At 37.1% G+C, this 13,629-nt stretch overlaps 1 protein-coding gene across 3 annotated transcripts in view; it reads right to left on the bottom strand.

Moving 5' to 3' along the window:
* Positions 1–756: 756 nt before the first annotated feature.
* LOC133782162 (calcium and calcium/calmodulin-dependent serine/threonine-protein kinase-like) overlaps positions 757–13,629 on the bottom strand; it is a 28,369-nt gene continuing 15,496 nt past the window's right edge. The window contains exons 4-7 of one of the 3 annotated variants that reach the window (XM_062221368.1): positions 9,042–9,274; positions 7,043–7,250; positions 1,261–1,320; positions 757–1,150 (exon numbers count right to left, since the gene is read on the bottom strand). In XM_062221368.1, coding sequence (XP_062077352.1) covers positions 974–1,150; positions 1,261–1,320; positions 7,043–7,250; positions 9,042–9,274 — 678 coding nt within the window. In that variant the 3' untranslated portion in view covers positions 757–973. Of the gene's footprint in view, positions 1,151–1,260; positions 1,321–6,672; positions 6,878–7,042; positions 7,251–9,041; positions 9,275–13,629 lie in introns of those variants that run through there. The other 2 variants (XM_062221369.1, XM_062221370.1) reach the window with 2 other exon arrangements.

Below are 13,629 nucleotides of genomic sequence, written 5' to 3'. Positions count from 1 at the left end.
GGGTTTATGATGAGGTAATCTAAAGACGTGGGCCTGTTTTACTATAAAAATAGAAACTTAAGTATCAAAGTGCTAGAATCCCAACAAAACTTAAGTATTTTAGCCACATGTATCCTTAATATATTTAATTAAAATTACTATTTCAGAGTTTAGACTCGATTAAAAAATAAATTAGTTATAGTTTATTCGGAACTTAGAGGTAAACATGGGATATATTCCATTCCATAAAGATATTATATGATGTAGTAAATCAATAAAATTAGGGATGTTAAAGATTTAACAAACTCAATCTCATCTCTACAATCCAATCCATAAAGTATAGGTTACATTGAAATCGCACATATGTAGATTGAATTCACTTTTTGTGTTGAAATTAACATATCCTATCTAATAATATATATAAATAATATTTTGAAAAACTAATAATAATTAATATATCAAAAGAGTAAAAGTATCTCCATTTATAAATTTGTAAATTGTTACATTAAGAAAAGTTGATACGGATAGATGCGACTTTCCCCATTTGGCTTCAAATACACACTACATTTTGGCTATTGAGGCAAACATAGTAGCATTAATTCATCATGAGGTTGAATGGTTGGAGATAAAATTTTCACCTTTTTGGAGTAGCGTGGTAAATGACGTTATCCCTTGGAGATGACCTTAGGACCCCACCAAAAAGGTTGCAAAATTTTGAAAAAAAATATGATTTTCTTTTAAGTAAAGACCCTAAACTTTAGGAAATTATTATTTTATATATAATAGCTAGAAATATATCACATTTTGTATTGGGCATCAAACAAGAATGAGAAAGCTTTATCCTAATAATTTGGAAAATGCTCTTATAGAAGTGTCATTTTACTTTCGTCATTGTCGTTTAATTAATGCCTATAGCAGCTATCCTTACATAATGGCGATACATGAAAAGGAAGAACATTGTAGAGTTATCACATCAAAGTTGCAAGTGGGAAATCTATTGGGGACGAAGAGAGGAGAGGACAACATCTTTGAGTGAGCTATCCCTCTGCATGGCAGCTTTAAATTCCTCAAATGTAACTTTTCCATCACTATTGGTATCCATGACATCAAATATCTCATCCAGTTTCCCAGGTTCAGTAATATCTGCTGGAAGACACTCATCAGGTAAGGCCTAAAACATAAAATCAATCAGTCAGTCTATGACACAATTTATACATATACAAGTGTTTGTTGTAACCAACACAACAAAAAGTGAAACTAGTTAAATGGAAGAGATGTTACTCTGAGCATGGAAGCAACTTCTTCCTTAGTGATGCATCCTGATCGATCTGTATCGTACATCTATAGTAAACAAAATAAAGAAGAGGGAAGTTGTTGAATTAGCCTACCATGTTTCTGTCCAATTAAAGGTCAAATAAAGCTATGATTTAGGAAGAAACTTGAAATAAGCCTTCTAGTCCAAGCAAGTATTTCATGTTTCTATTTCAAAAGTTTTTTCACATATTTTAACTTAATTGATCGGATGTTTCCTTTATTAACTCATATAGGTTCGGTCATACAGAATAAGTTACTTTTGAGTAACTAGTTAGGGAACACTAGCTTCGAGACAGTGTGAATCTCCTCTAGCAAAGTTTGCTATTACAATTAACAACAACATAATATCCCAGTTGAATAAAATCCTATTAATACTCAGCCAAAACATCACAAAGACATAACAGAATATAGTTATTCTCATCCTCTCTCTCCTTCAACGATCTAGGAGCATCACGTAGTCCCTGAGCCATCGAGGCCTCACGCGCACCCTAACAGTACGCGCCAATCCACCACTCTTGTTACCCTCTTGTTGTTCTTCTTCATTGTTGCATATACTTTTTTCCCCTTCTTGTTTCCTCTCTTCATTCTGAGTCGGTTCCATCTCCCACGCCTTCATGTGGTCTCGTATAGCTTCAGGATCCAGTGTAGTTGGGCTTGGTAAATGGGCTGGGCTAACACTACTCCCTGTCTCGAAAACAACCTTGCCTTCAAGGTTGAGGAAATCATATAGGTGGCAGAAAGAACTGAAGTCTTCCCAAGTGGCATCCTCCGGAGGTCCGAGAGACCATTGGACCAGAACTTGGCAAACATATTTACCCTTAACTTGTTGGACACAAGTAGCTAATATGGCTAATGGTGTCATTACTAGCCAGTTAGCAAGGATGAGTTCTGGAAGTGGATAGCAGCTGGTTGTCTCTGTTCCATTATAAGGTTTGAGTAAAGAGACATGAAAAGTAGGGTGGATCCTACAACTTGGAGACAACTTGAGTGTGTACGCCACAGGTCCTACTCTAGCAATGATCTCAAAGGGATTAAAATACCTCCTGCATAACTTCGAATTGAGACGATTGGCCACTGTGGTTTGGCGATACGGCTGGAGTTTCACCAAGACCAACTCTCCGAGCTTGAACTCGATTTCTCTGTGCTTCTTATTAGCTTGCTGCCTCATATGGTTTTGGGCTTGCTGCAAGTTGCATTTCAGTTGCTGCAAGATGTCATCACGAATCAATAAATTGTCTTCCACTGCTTGTGTTGATGTGGAACCCCGCGTATACAAAGGAATGGTTGGTGGAGCTCTTCCATACACCGCTTGAAAAGGTGTCATTCCTATCGCTGAATGGAAACTAGTGTTGTAGTGGTATTCTGCCCATGACAAAAATTGACTCTATTGTTTTGGATTATCCGCCGTGAATGCCCTTAGGTACTGTTCTAAGTAACGGTTTGTCACCTCGGTTTGGCCGTCTGTTTGTGGATGATAGGCGGAGCTCATCTTGAGAGTAGTGTCCATTAATTCAAATAGCTTCTTCCAAAATGCACTTGTAAAGATGGGGTCTCAGTCTAAAATGATTGTACAGGGCATGCCATGTAAGCGAATGACCATGTTAGAGAAAAGTTCTGCTACTTTTGTCGTTGTATAGTGGTTCGACAATGCTCCAAAGTGAGCATATTTGGTGAATTGATCAATTACTACCAAAATATTAATGACCCCTTGTGAATTCGGCAACCCCACTATAAAATCCATTGCAAGATCTTCCCATACCCTTTCTAGAATGGTTAAAGGCTAAAGTAATCCATAAGGGGCTGTAGGCGAATACTTTACCGTTTGGCAAACCAAACAAGCGCGGACAAACTTGCTGACATCCTTACACATCCCCTTCCAGAAAAAATTGGCTTCCAATCGCATAAATGTTCTATTGATCCCTGCATGGCCCCCTATAGATGATGCATGAAACTCTTGTAGCAGCTGTGATTTCAAGTGAGAATGTGCACTGATCAAAAATTTATGTTTGAAATATAGGATTCCGTCCCTCACCGAATACAAGTCAGGGTCCAATTCTCTTTTCACCAACTGACTATGGAGGTCTCGAACATCCGGGCAAGTTATATTCCCCTGTCTCAAAGCCTCTAAAAACTCAAAAGAGCCTGACCTGACAGCCATATGCAGAGTAGAAAAAACCACTTCATTTTGTCTAGAAAGAGCATCAGCTGCTGAATTTTCCTTTCCCACCTTATATTCAATAGAAAACTGAAAACCAAGAAGCTTACAAAGGAATTGTTGTTGCTTTGGGGTCTGAATCACTTGAGTCGGGAGTTCTCTGAGGCTTTTGTGATCTATTTGAATGATGAAATGGTGTCCCAACAAATACTGTCGCCATTTAGTAACGGCCTCGACAATAGGTCGCATCTCCGTACTGTATGTCGATGCTCCAGCAAATTTAGGGCCGAGTTTCTTGCTAAAATATGCCACTAGATGGTCTTCCTGAATTAACACTACACCAATCCCAACATTGGAAGCATCTGTTTCTACCACAAATTCCTTGGAAAAATCAAGTAAGCGTAACACGGGAGTGGCTGTCATGGCAGTTTTTAGCTTGTCAAAAGCAGTGGTAGCCTCATGCGTCCATTTAAAATTGTCTTTCTTGAGCAATTCATTGTGTGAGGTTGCTATCACCACATAATGAGGCACAAACATGCGATAATATCCTGTAAGCCCCAAGAAACCCCGTAAGTGCTTCAATGTCTTGGGTAATGGCCAATCAACCATAGCAAAAATCTTCGAAGGATTAGCCATAACTCCCTGAGAAGACACCAAATGCCCGAGGTATTCAATCTTGTGTTGAAAAAATTTGCACTTGCTAGCTTTGGCGAAGAATCTGTGCTGTTTAATAGTTGTAGCACACTGACGAGGTGCTGAACATGGTCTTGGATGTTGTTGCTATAAACCAAAATATCATCGAAAAACACTATGACAAATCAGCGTAAATATGGTCTAAAAATCTGGTTCATTGTTGCTTGTAAGGTTGATGGAGCATTAGTAAGGCCGAATGGCATGATAGTGAACTCATAATGGCCTTCGTGTGTACGAAAGGCAGTTTTGTGCACGTCTCTGCGATCCATTCGAATTTGGTGATATCCCGCTCGGAGATCTACTTGGAGAAGACCTCGGCTTTTCCCAATTCATCAAACATCTCATCTATAGTTGGAATGGGAAATCTGTCTTTGACCGTGAGTCAATTAAGTGCCATGTAATCGATGCAAAATTGCCACGTTTCGTCTTTCTTTTTTACTAACAGTACGGGGGACGAATAAGGACTTGTACTTGTCCTAATGAAGCCCATGTCCCACATTTCCTTGACCAATTTTTCAATGACATCCTTCTGAAATTAGGGGTATCTATATGGTCGTACATTAACCGGTTGTGATCACGGCTGCAAAAATATTCTGTGATCCACCCCTCGATAAGGTGGCAGCTGCCTGGGCTTCGCAAAATCTTTAGCAAAGTTAGTCAATAGGCCACACCCTTCAGGAGGAAAATTAGCTTCCAATGTGGACAACTCTGTCAATTCAGTGCTTGTTTCCTCTACAGCTGCTGCTAAATGATATGCATCCTTCACTTCTCCTTCTTGCAATAACGCATGCAATTGAGTATATGTGAGTTGGTGTGCCGACACCTCTGTTGAGCCGGACAATTTCACCACACTGCCTTTCTAATTAAACTCCATAGTAAGAGCCTTGTGATCATGTACACACGACCCTAGGGTTTGTAGCCATTGCATACCCAAGATGACATCCAGACCACATATAGGCAGTACATACAAATCCACCATGAAACTATGACCTTGGAGAATCAACTCAACCCATTCGCAAACCTTAGAACATAGCAGAAAGTTACCATTGCCCATATACACTTTGAACTGTTTAGTGTCCTCACAAGTAAGCTATAATTTTCCAGCCAAAAATTCTTGAATGAAATTGTTATTACTCCTTGTATCCACAAGTACCTCCAAAGTTTCAGTCCCGTGTTTGGCCATGATACGAAAAATATGTGAATTCATCGAATTGGAGAGTGAATTCAAGCTGACTTCATCCTCCCCTACTTCATCAAATTCTTGGATATCAGTTTCCTTAAGAGTATCATAGTCATCCTCCTCTTGGCACAAAATAAGCATTAGATTTTTGCATTTGTGACCACATCACATGTGAAACATACCCCCCGATCCCTCCTATCCTTCAGTTCAGCTGGAGTTAGTCTTTTAATAGGCAAGGGTTGAGTATTGGAGAAATGCGATTTAGTTCCAGTAGGCCCTTGAGTAGTCGAGATTATCTTGAGAGCTCCATGTGGTGACAGAGGTGTTGTTGGTGACCCTTGATACCCAACCGTGGTGCGTAGAATCCACCCAGATCGCCCACTGTCGACTCGATTGCAGCCGTTGAAATCGTCGTATCGATCTTCAAACAGTTGAGCTTCTGCCATAGCATCGGATAAATCGATCGGTTTCATCATCAACAATTCCCTTTGAATTTCCAGCTTCAATCCCCAAATGAAAAATTCAAAAACATAGACTCCTGGACTCCAATTATCCGTGGCATTAGTGCCTAAAACTCAACATGATAGCCTGCCACTCGCCCCGTTTGAGTAAGTTTTGAGATCCGATCCAATGGGTCATCATAAATTGAAGTCCCAAAACGCAGTTGTAATGCTCGGAGAAACAACTACCAATTCGAAAATGACCCGCCTTTCTCCATCCATTGAAACCAGGTTAATGGCACCATCTAAGTGGAAAGCAACCACCCCAAGTCTCATAGCAGGATCAACACGATGAAGATCAAAGAACTTGTTGATCTTATAAACCCAGTCCTCCACATTAGATCCATCAAATCTAGGAACCTTGACCCATAGAGTTTTGAGGATAGAATTCAGATCCCTGCTATCAGTATCAGAATTCGAACGTCTCCCTCCCGAACGACCAGAGTCGCGCACAGTGCTCCCTTCTCCAACAGTGGTCGGTGGTGGCTGTTGAGATACCAGAGATATTTTATCGTCCGTCGTTGACTTATGTTGCTCTAAAAGCACCTTGAAATGCTCCAATTGTGATTCAGAATGTTGTTCCCATTTGACTTCCAATGCATGTAACAAAGTTATAATCTCCTCGTTCTTCATGGTGAAGACTCAATGAAAGTACCAATGATAGAATAAAGCAGTCTTCGAGACAGTGCGAATCTCCTCTAGCAAAGTTTGTTATTACAATTAACAACAACATAATATCCCAGTTGAATAAAATCCTATTAATACTCAGCCAAAACATCACAAAGGCATAACAAAATTTAGTTATTCTCATCCTCTCTCTCCTTCAACGATCTAGGAGCATCACGTAGTCCCTGAGCCATCGAGGCCTCACGCGCACCCTGGCAGTACGCGCCAATCCCTCGCTCTGGTTACCTTCTTGTTGTTCTTCTTCATTGCTGCATATACTTGTTTCCCCTTCTTGTTTCTTCTCTTCATTCTAAGTCGGTTCCATCTCCCACGCCTTCATGTGGTCTCGTATAACTTCAGGATCCAGTGTAGTTGGGCTTGATAAATGGGCTGGACTAACAAGCAATATCTCATCAAAATATCATATATCTAGTCTAGGCTCATGTGGCTTGGTGGAGATAAGCTTCAATATGAGTCAAGGTCATGATATATATATAGAGTTTGTATTGTGTTGAGATTTCCAAGAAAAGTGGAGAAGTGATCAGTTGGATTTACCTGGAAGCACAAGTGAAGAGCTTCATCACCTTGGGTTTTCTTGAGACTGGAGAAGCCACAGAGTATCTCTCGCATGTCAACAGTGCCATCACGATTGTCATCGAATAGGTCGAATATGCGAGATGCCATAGGAACTAGTGAAGACATGTTCATGGCTTTTAACACCTCCTCGAATTCAGACAGAGTGGCATTATCACCATTTGCGCATCTGCACGTTGCTTTAGCTAAAGTTATGAATTGAAAAAGACAAGTTTATTAGTAAAAAAAAGTAGTAGTAATATTTGAACTCACAATCAGGGCAATATATTCTCTTCATTTATTTATTCATTAAAAAAATACAGAAATTTCAAGCCAAGTAGGATGGCCATGTGTACATTTGTTAAATACATCATATCATTGTTTTAACTTTTTTTTTCCTACAATATTTATCAAAATTTTGCTTGAGTAGCTCATGTAAACATATTGAGTGAGTTTAAGCATTTTAGTTAATGAATGGTTGGTACACTATATTGTTTTGTATTCTATTCTATTATTTTTTATATAATACTATGAAAAGAAAGTCATAAGAGTAAATGATGTGAAAGTTACAAGAAGAGGAAGTGATGAAGAGAGAGAATGTGAAGGAAGTGAAAGTAACGAAAAAGAAAGTAATGAGATGAATGAAAACAATGGCAGAGCTAGGCAAAAATTTATGTGGAAAGGGGCAATATATGAAAGTATATATATTTAAAAAAAACTACTCAAATTTTATATAAAAATTTAAAAGGAAGATAAAAGTTAGGGGTGACATTGCATTAGTTCCCAACTCTGTTAGTGAGTGAAAGTGATGAGAGAGAAATTGATAGAAAGAGAATGAAGTGAGCAAAAGAGAGAAAGGAGAAAGTAACAAGATAGTGAGTTATGGGAGAGAGTGTTGTGATATAAAAAAATGAGAGAAAAAAATATGTGGGAGAAAGTGATTAGAGAAATAGTATGTGAAAGAAAATAAAGAGAGAAAAAAAATGTAAAAAGAATATATGAATGAAAATTAGAATTGTATAATACAATACGAAAAATAAAATTATACTATACAATGTAATACAACCTATTTTTTATACATTACATAATATAATTCTTATTGTATAAAAATTGCACATTCTATTATGTAATGCAATACCAATTACCAAGGCTCTACTATTTCGTACATTATAAATACAAAACTTCTTGTACTAACTAATTATAAGTAGTTGATCAGCATGGATGTGTGAGCAATTCATAATTGAAATTCTGAAATTTTCTTATATCGTAATTGCTGTCCCTCCGAAAAAATGTAAAGAAATGAATTGAAAATAATGTCATAATGTTGGAAAGTTTTGTCACTCAACAGTAATTGGATTATTAGATGAATAAGCTATCTCACAAAACTCACATTAGACTTACTATTTGAATAATTGTGAAGCTAGTGCCTCATGACTAAAATTAGGCAAAACTCATGTTAATAAATGTTTCAATTACTTTACTCCTACACTAAGAACATCTCCAATAGAAAATGCAAAAATAGTGTTAAATTTAGCACGAAAAATTTAAATTGACTTATTTAGCACAATTTTTATAATTGTACTCAAATGCACATTGATGTAAAAATGATGTAAAAAATCTACATTTAATGCCAACAATAAATAAGATATCAAAAAATATAATAAAATAATAAGTAATGTAAAAAGGTAAATAAAAAAGTGAACATTTATTGGTAATCTAAATTTGGATCATGCTATATTTTGATCTAAATTTGGATCAACTTTTAGCATGTGCCAAATTTGGCACAACTTTTAGCACACCATTGGAGAAACTTTTCTTTGAAGTGTGTTATATTATAGCAATGCATCATAGATTTACATCTTCATTAGTCTATATCATGATGTATAATAGTCGTAACCAATAATATCAGAGTGTTGTATCAAATTATATAAAACTCAAGCATATTTTGATTAAGACATTTTTTAGGGTTTCGGACACTCACATTTTCTTGAAATGAATTCGGAGGTTTTCAATCTCATCTTGAGAAAGGTCATGGGATTTCAACAAGGATTTGAGTTGTTTAGTCCTTAAGAAAATGGAGCTACTCAAGACACTGGCTATGGCGGCAGCGCGAAACTTGCGTCGGGCATTGAAGCTCTGCAGTCTTGTTACAACTTCACCATCCATTTGATCCTCCTTCGCCAAATCACCTCTCACCCATGGATGATCCAGTAGCTGCTCATATATTGAAGCAATTTATAATACTTTCAATTAAATATATGTTTAGTTTTTTTTAATAACAGGAGAAAAAAATGAAACTGTTTAAGATGATATTAAGTAGGATTTAAGTCGTATGCAACACAAATTTCAAGTGCTATTTTACAAAAGGTAACAATACATGTTAAATTATCACATTAATGGTAGACTCATTATGTGAAGTCAAATGAAAATCTAAAAACTTAGAACTATATTTAGTAATGTTAAGGCCTCGTAATATAGCTTAGGGTAGAGTTAATACTTTATATAATTGTTGTATATTATTTACCTTAATAAGGACACCTGTCCCATATGTGTGCTCATTCTTTGTGTATATAAAACCCTACTTTGTATAGATAACGTTTAAGGAAATATATAAGAAATTTATTCCTTCACCACATTATATTTGTCATGGTATTAGAGACACTGGTGACCTCTCTGCCTACCTCTGAAGCTTCTTCTCAAACTAGCCTACCAGTAGCTCCCTTCAACCCAAATATCACTGATTCTTCTTCCTCTTCCCCAGTTCCCTCTCTACCTTCCATCAATCAACCTTTTGCCATCAAATTAGATCAAACGAACTACCTCATTTGGAAAAGCCGGCTTCTCAACATTGTCGTTGCTTATGGTCTTGATGATTTTCTGGATGGGTCCTCTATATGCCCTCCCAAATTTTCAAATCCACAACCCATCACCGTCAACCCCGCCTATACTATCTGGCAGCATTCCAATCGCCTTTTGATGAGTTGGATCTATGCATCCCTCTTCGAAGCCATGTTGGTTCAGATGGTTGAGTTTACCATGCCTCATGCAATTTGGGTCACTTTTGAACATCTTTTCTCCTCATCTACCATGGCTCACGTTTCCAAGCTCCACACCTCCCTGCAGATGATGAAGAAAGGGGGTCTCTCAATGATGGAATATCTGCAAAAATTCAAGTCTCTGTGCAATAATCTCGCTGCGATTGGAGTGTCTATCTCTCCAAAGGATCACATCATATATCTACTTAATGGGCTTGATAGTGAGTATGGTGCCTTTTATACATCAATTTCCAGTAGATCTGATAAGCCTATTGTTATGATTAGTTAAATACAAATGTTAAGTGTTAAAATACAAGCAAGGTATAAACACTTAGTAAAATTCACATAATAAATATGTGAAATTTGAGCTTCAATTGTAGGCACTTATAAAATGCAATTTTGGGTCCAAAGTGATGCATGAGAATATCTAAGGGTTCCCAAAATGTTTGGTAGCATTTAGAGAATTTTTTGGACATTTGGAAGTGTCCAAAATTAGAGAGGGTGGCGATAAGTCGCCACCCAAGTGGCAAGGCATCGCCTAATGCCTAGGGTTTCAAGAAACCCTAACAGGCGATGCACCGCCTTCTATAGTACGTGAAATTATGTAAAATACTCATAATGATGTGTTTTTTAAGTCTAATCCTATTGGTTAGACCAAATGACGGTGCCTACTCTATATAAGGATCAAAATAGTGTTTTGGAAGGCTTGATCATTCTATCGAACCTCTATCTTCCTTCTCTCTCTCTCTCTCTAAGCTCCAAGAATCTCTAGTTTTTTCTCCAAGAACTCTCAAAGAAAGTGCTTGACTTTGAGAGTTGAAGGCTTGTTCAATCTCATTTCTCATTTCCTCAAGAGAAGACCTCAAGCATCCATGATGGCTAGGAAATAGAGTATTAGGACAACATTTTGCAACGTGTATAAGCCTTGGTTTTGTGGTTTTGGTTTGCTCAAAGTGGTGGTTTTGCTTAAGGTTTTTGAAGCTTCATCAAAGTGGAAGAAGACCATTGATTTACTTGGTTTCACAAGTTCTTTCTCAATTTATTTAGTCTCTGTCAATCCATTTTTTGTGTTGATTCTAATAATTGAGGTGGTATTATCTCACTCTTCCCCAACATTCTAATACTCTAGAATCTGAGATAGCATATCATGGACGAATCTAACTCTCTTTCGGCATTGAAATTCATTACTCAAGACTTTGTTAGATTGGATAGGTTTAATGGGACTAACTTTGTTCGTTGGCAAGACAAGATTAGATTCTTGCTCACCACTTTGAAAGTGTTCTATGTCTTGGATAAATACCTAAAAGCCTTGGAAGAGCCCAAGGAAGTGATACTCAAGAAGTTGTCAAAGAAAGGAAGAAGCGCGAAGAAGATGAATTGATATGTAGGGGTCATATCCTCAATGCCCTATCGAATAGGTTCTATGATCTTTACACCAACACCAAGACCGCCAAGGAGATTTGGGAGGCCTTGAAAAAGAAGTACAAAGCGGAAGTTGAAGGTACAAAGAAATTCCTTATTACTCAATATATGGAATTTAAATTTCATGATGATAAACCCATTCTCCCTCAAATTCATGAGCTGCAAATTATTGTGAACAAATTGTCTACTCTTAAGATTGTATTTCCAGAACAATTTCTTGTTGGTGTCATTATAGCCAAGTTACCTCCTTCTTGGAGAGGCTATAGAAAGAAAATTATCCATAGAAATGAAGAGATTTCTTTGGAGGAAATTCTCAAACACTTGAGAATTGAGGAGGAATCTCGTTCTATAGATAAGAATGAGGGGAAGTCCAATGGAGAGACTTCTAAGGCCAATGTGGTGGCTAACCCTCCTAACAAGGGCAGCGGAATTTGTAAGAATAAGGGCAATGGTCAAAAACCCTTAGGGCCCAAGAAGAATGAAGGACAATTCAAAAGTTCCAAGGGACCTTGCTTTGTGTGTGGCAAGAATGGCCACTTTGCTAGAGATTGTAGGTTCAAGATGAGCCAAAACAATGAGGCAAGAGTAAATTCAACCCAAGAGGAACTAGTGGCAACACTAAGCGAGGTTAATTTCATTCATGGAAATGTGAGTGGTTGGTGGTATGATACTTGTGCCACCATTCATGTTACCTATGATAGAACTCTATTCAAGACTTTTGAATCTTCAAGGAAGGGCATGAGATCCGAATGGGCAGTAAGAAGGTTGAAGGAAAATTAACTATTGATTTGTTCTTCACATTTGGCAAGAAGGTTCTACTCACCATTGTTTTGTATGTACCAGAAATGATTAAAAACCTTGTGAATGACAATTTACTTGGCAAACCGGGAATCAAGGTTGTGATAGATTCCAGCAAGCTCATGTTATCAAAAGGCAATGTTCTTTTGGGAAAGGGATATTCTTGTGATGGCATGTTCAAACTTTGTACATCTATTGATCATGTGAACAATAAAATTTCTTCTTGTTGTTATATGCTTGACTCAAATTCTATTACTTTGTGGCATATTAGACTTGCACATATAGGATTTAGCACAATTAAAAGGGTTGTCAAATGTGGATTAATTGATTGTGACAATGTTGAGCTTGACAAATGTGAATTATGTGTTAAATGTAAAATGGTAAAGAAACATTTTCCTAGTATTGAAAGGAACTCTAAGTTGTTATATTTGATACATAGTGATTTATGTGAACTTAATGGAATGTTGACTAGAGGAGGAAGTAGATATTTTATTACTTTCATTGATGATTTCTCTAGATTCACATATGTATATTTGCTTAAAAATAAAGATGAAGCATTTGATGTATTTAAGGTGTATAAAACGAAAGTTATAAATCTACTTGAAAGGAAAGTTAAAGTTCTTAGAAGTGATAGGGGTGGTGAATATTTTTCAAATGAATTTAACTTGTTTTGTGAAGAACATGAAATAATTCATGAATGTACAGCCCTTTATACTCCACAAAAAAATGGTATTGCGAAAAGAAAAAATAGAACATTTATTGAGATTATTAATGCTATGCTATTACACTCTAAATTGAATTTTAGTTTGTGGGGTGAAGCCTTGCTATCCGCTTGTCAAATTTTGAATCATATTCCCATGAAGAAAAATAATATATCTCCATATGAGTTATGGAAAGGAAAGAAACCAAATATTGGCTATCTTAAAGTGTGGGGGTGTCTTGCTTATTGCAAGAGCACCGATCCTAAAAGGACCAAGTTGGGTCCAAGGGCTATAAGATGTACATTTGTGAGTTATACCCAAAATAGCAAAGCTTATAGATTATTAGACTTGGAGTCTAATGTAATAATTTAATCTAGAGAGGTTGAGTTCTTTGAGAACATGTCATTCGATGACAACAAGCTAGAACCAACTCAAACTAGAGAGCCTCAAGAGGAGACTCCTAGAATAGTAGGTGAGCGACCTCAATTTCCTAGAAGGAGCCAAAGGCTTAAAGATTTGGGATCAAGTGAGAAGTGTTCTCCAATGGAGACATTATACCTTGTTGAAGGTGATAATGAGGAAGCTACTTGGAAACATCCAATCGTACTTCAAA

The sequence above is a fragment of the Humulus lupulus genome, chromosome 6 (assembly GCF_963169125.1).
Source record: "Humulus lupulus chromosome 6, drHumLupu1.1, whole genome shotgun sequence".
Lineage (NCBI taxonomy): Eukaryota > Viridiplantae > Streptophyta > Magnoliopsida > Rosales > Cannabaceae > Humulus > Humulus lupulus.
The sequence above is the reverse complement of the archived record's forward strand: the minus strand, read 5'-3'. Positions and strand labels throughout refer to the sequence as shown.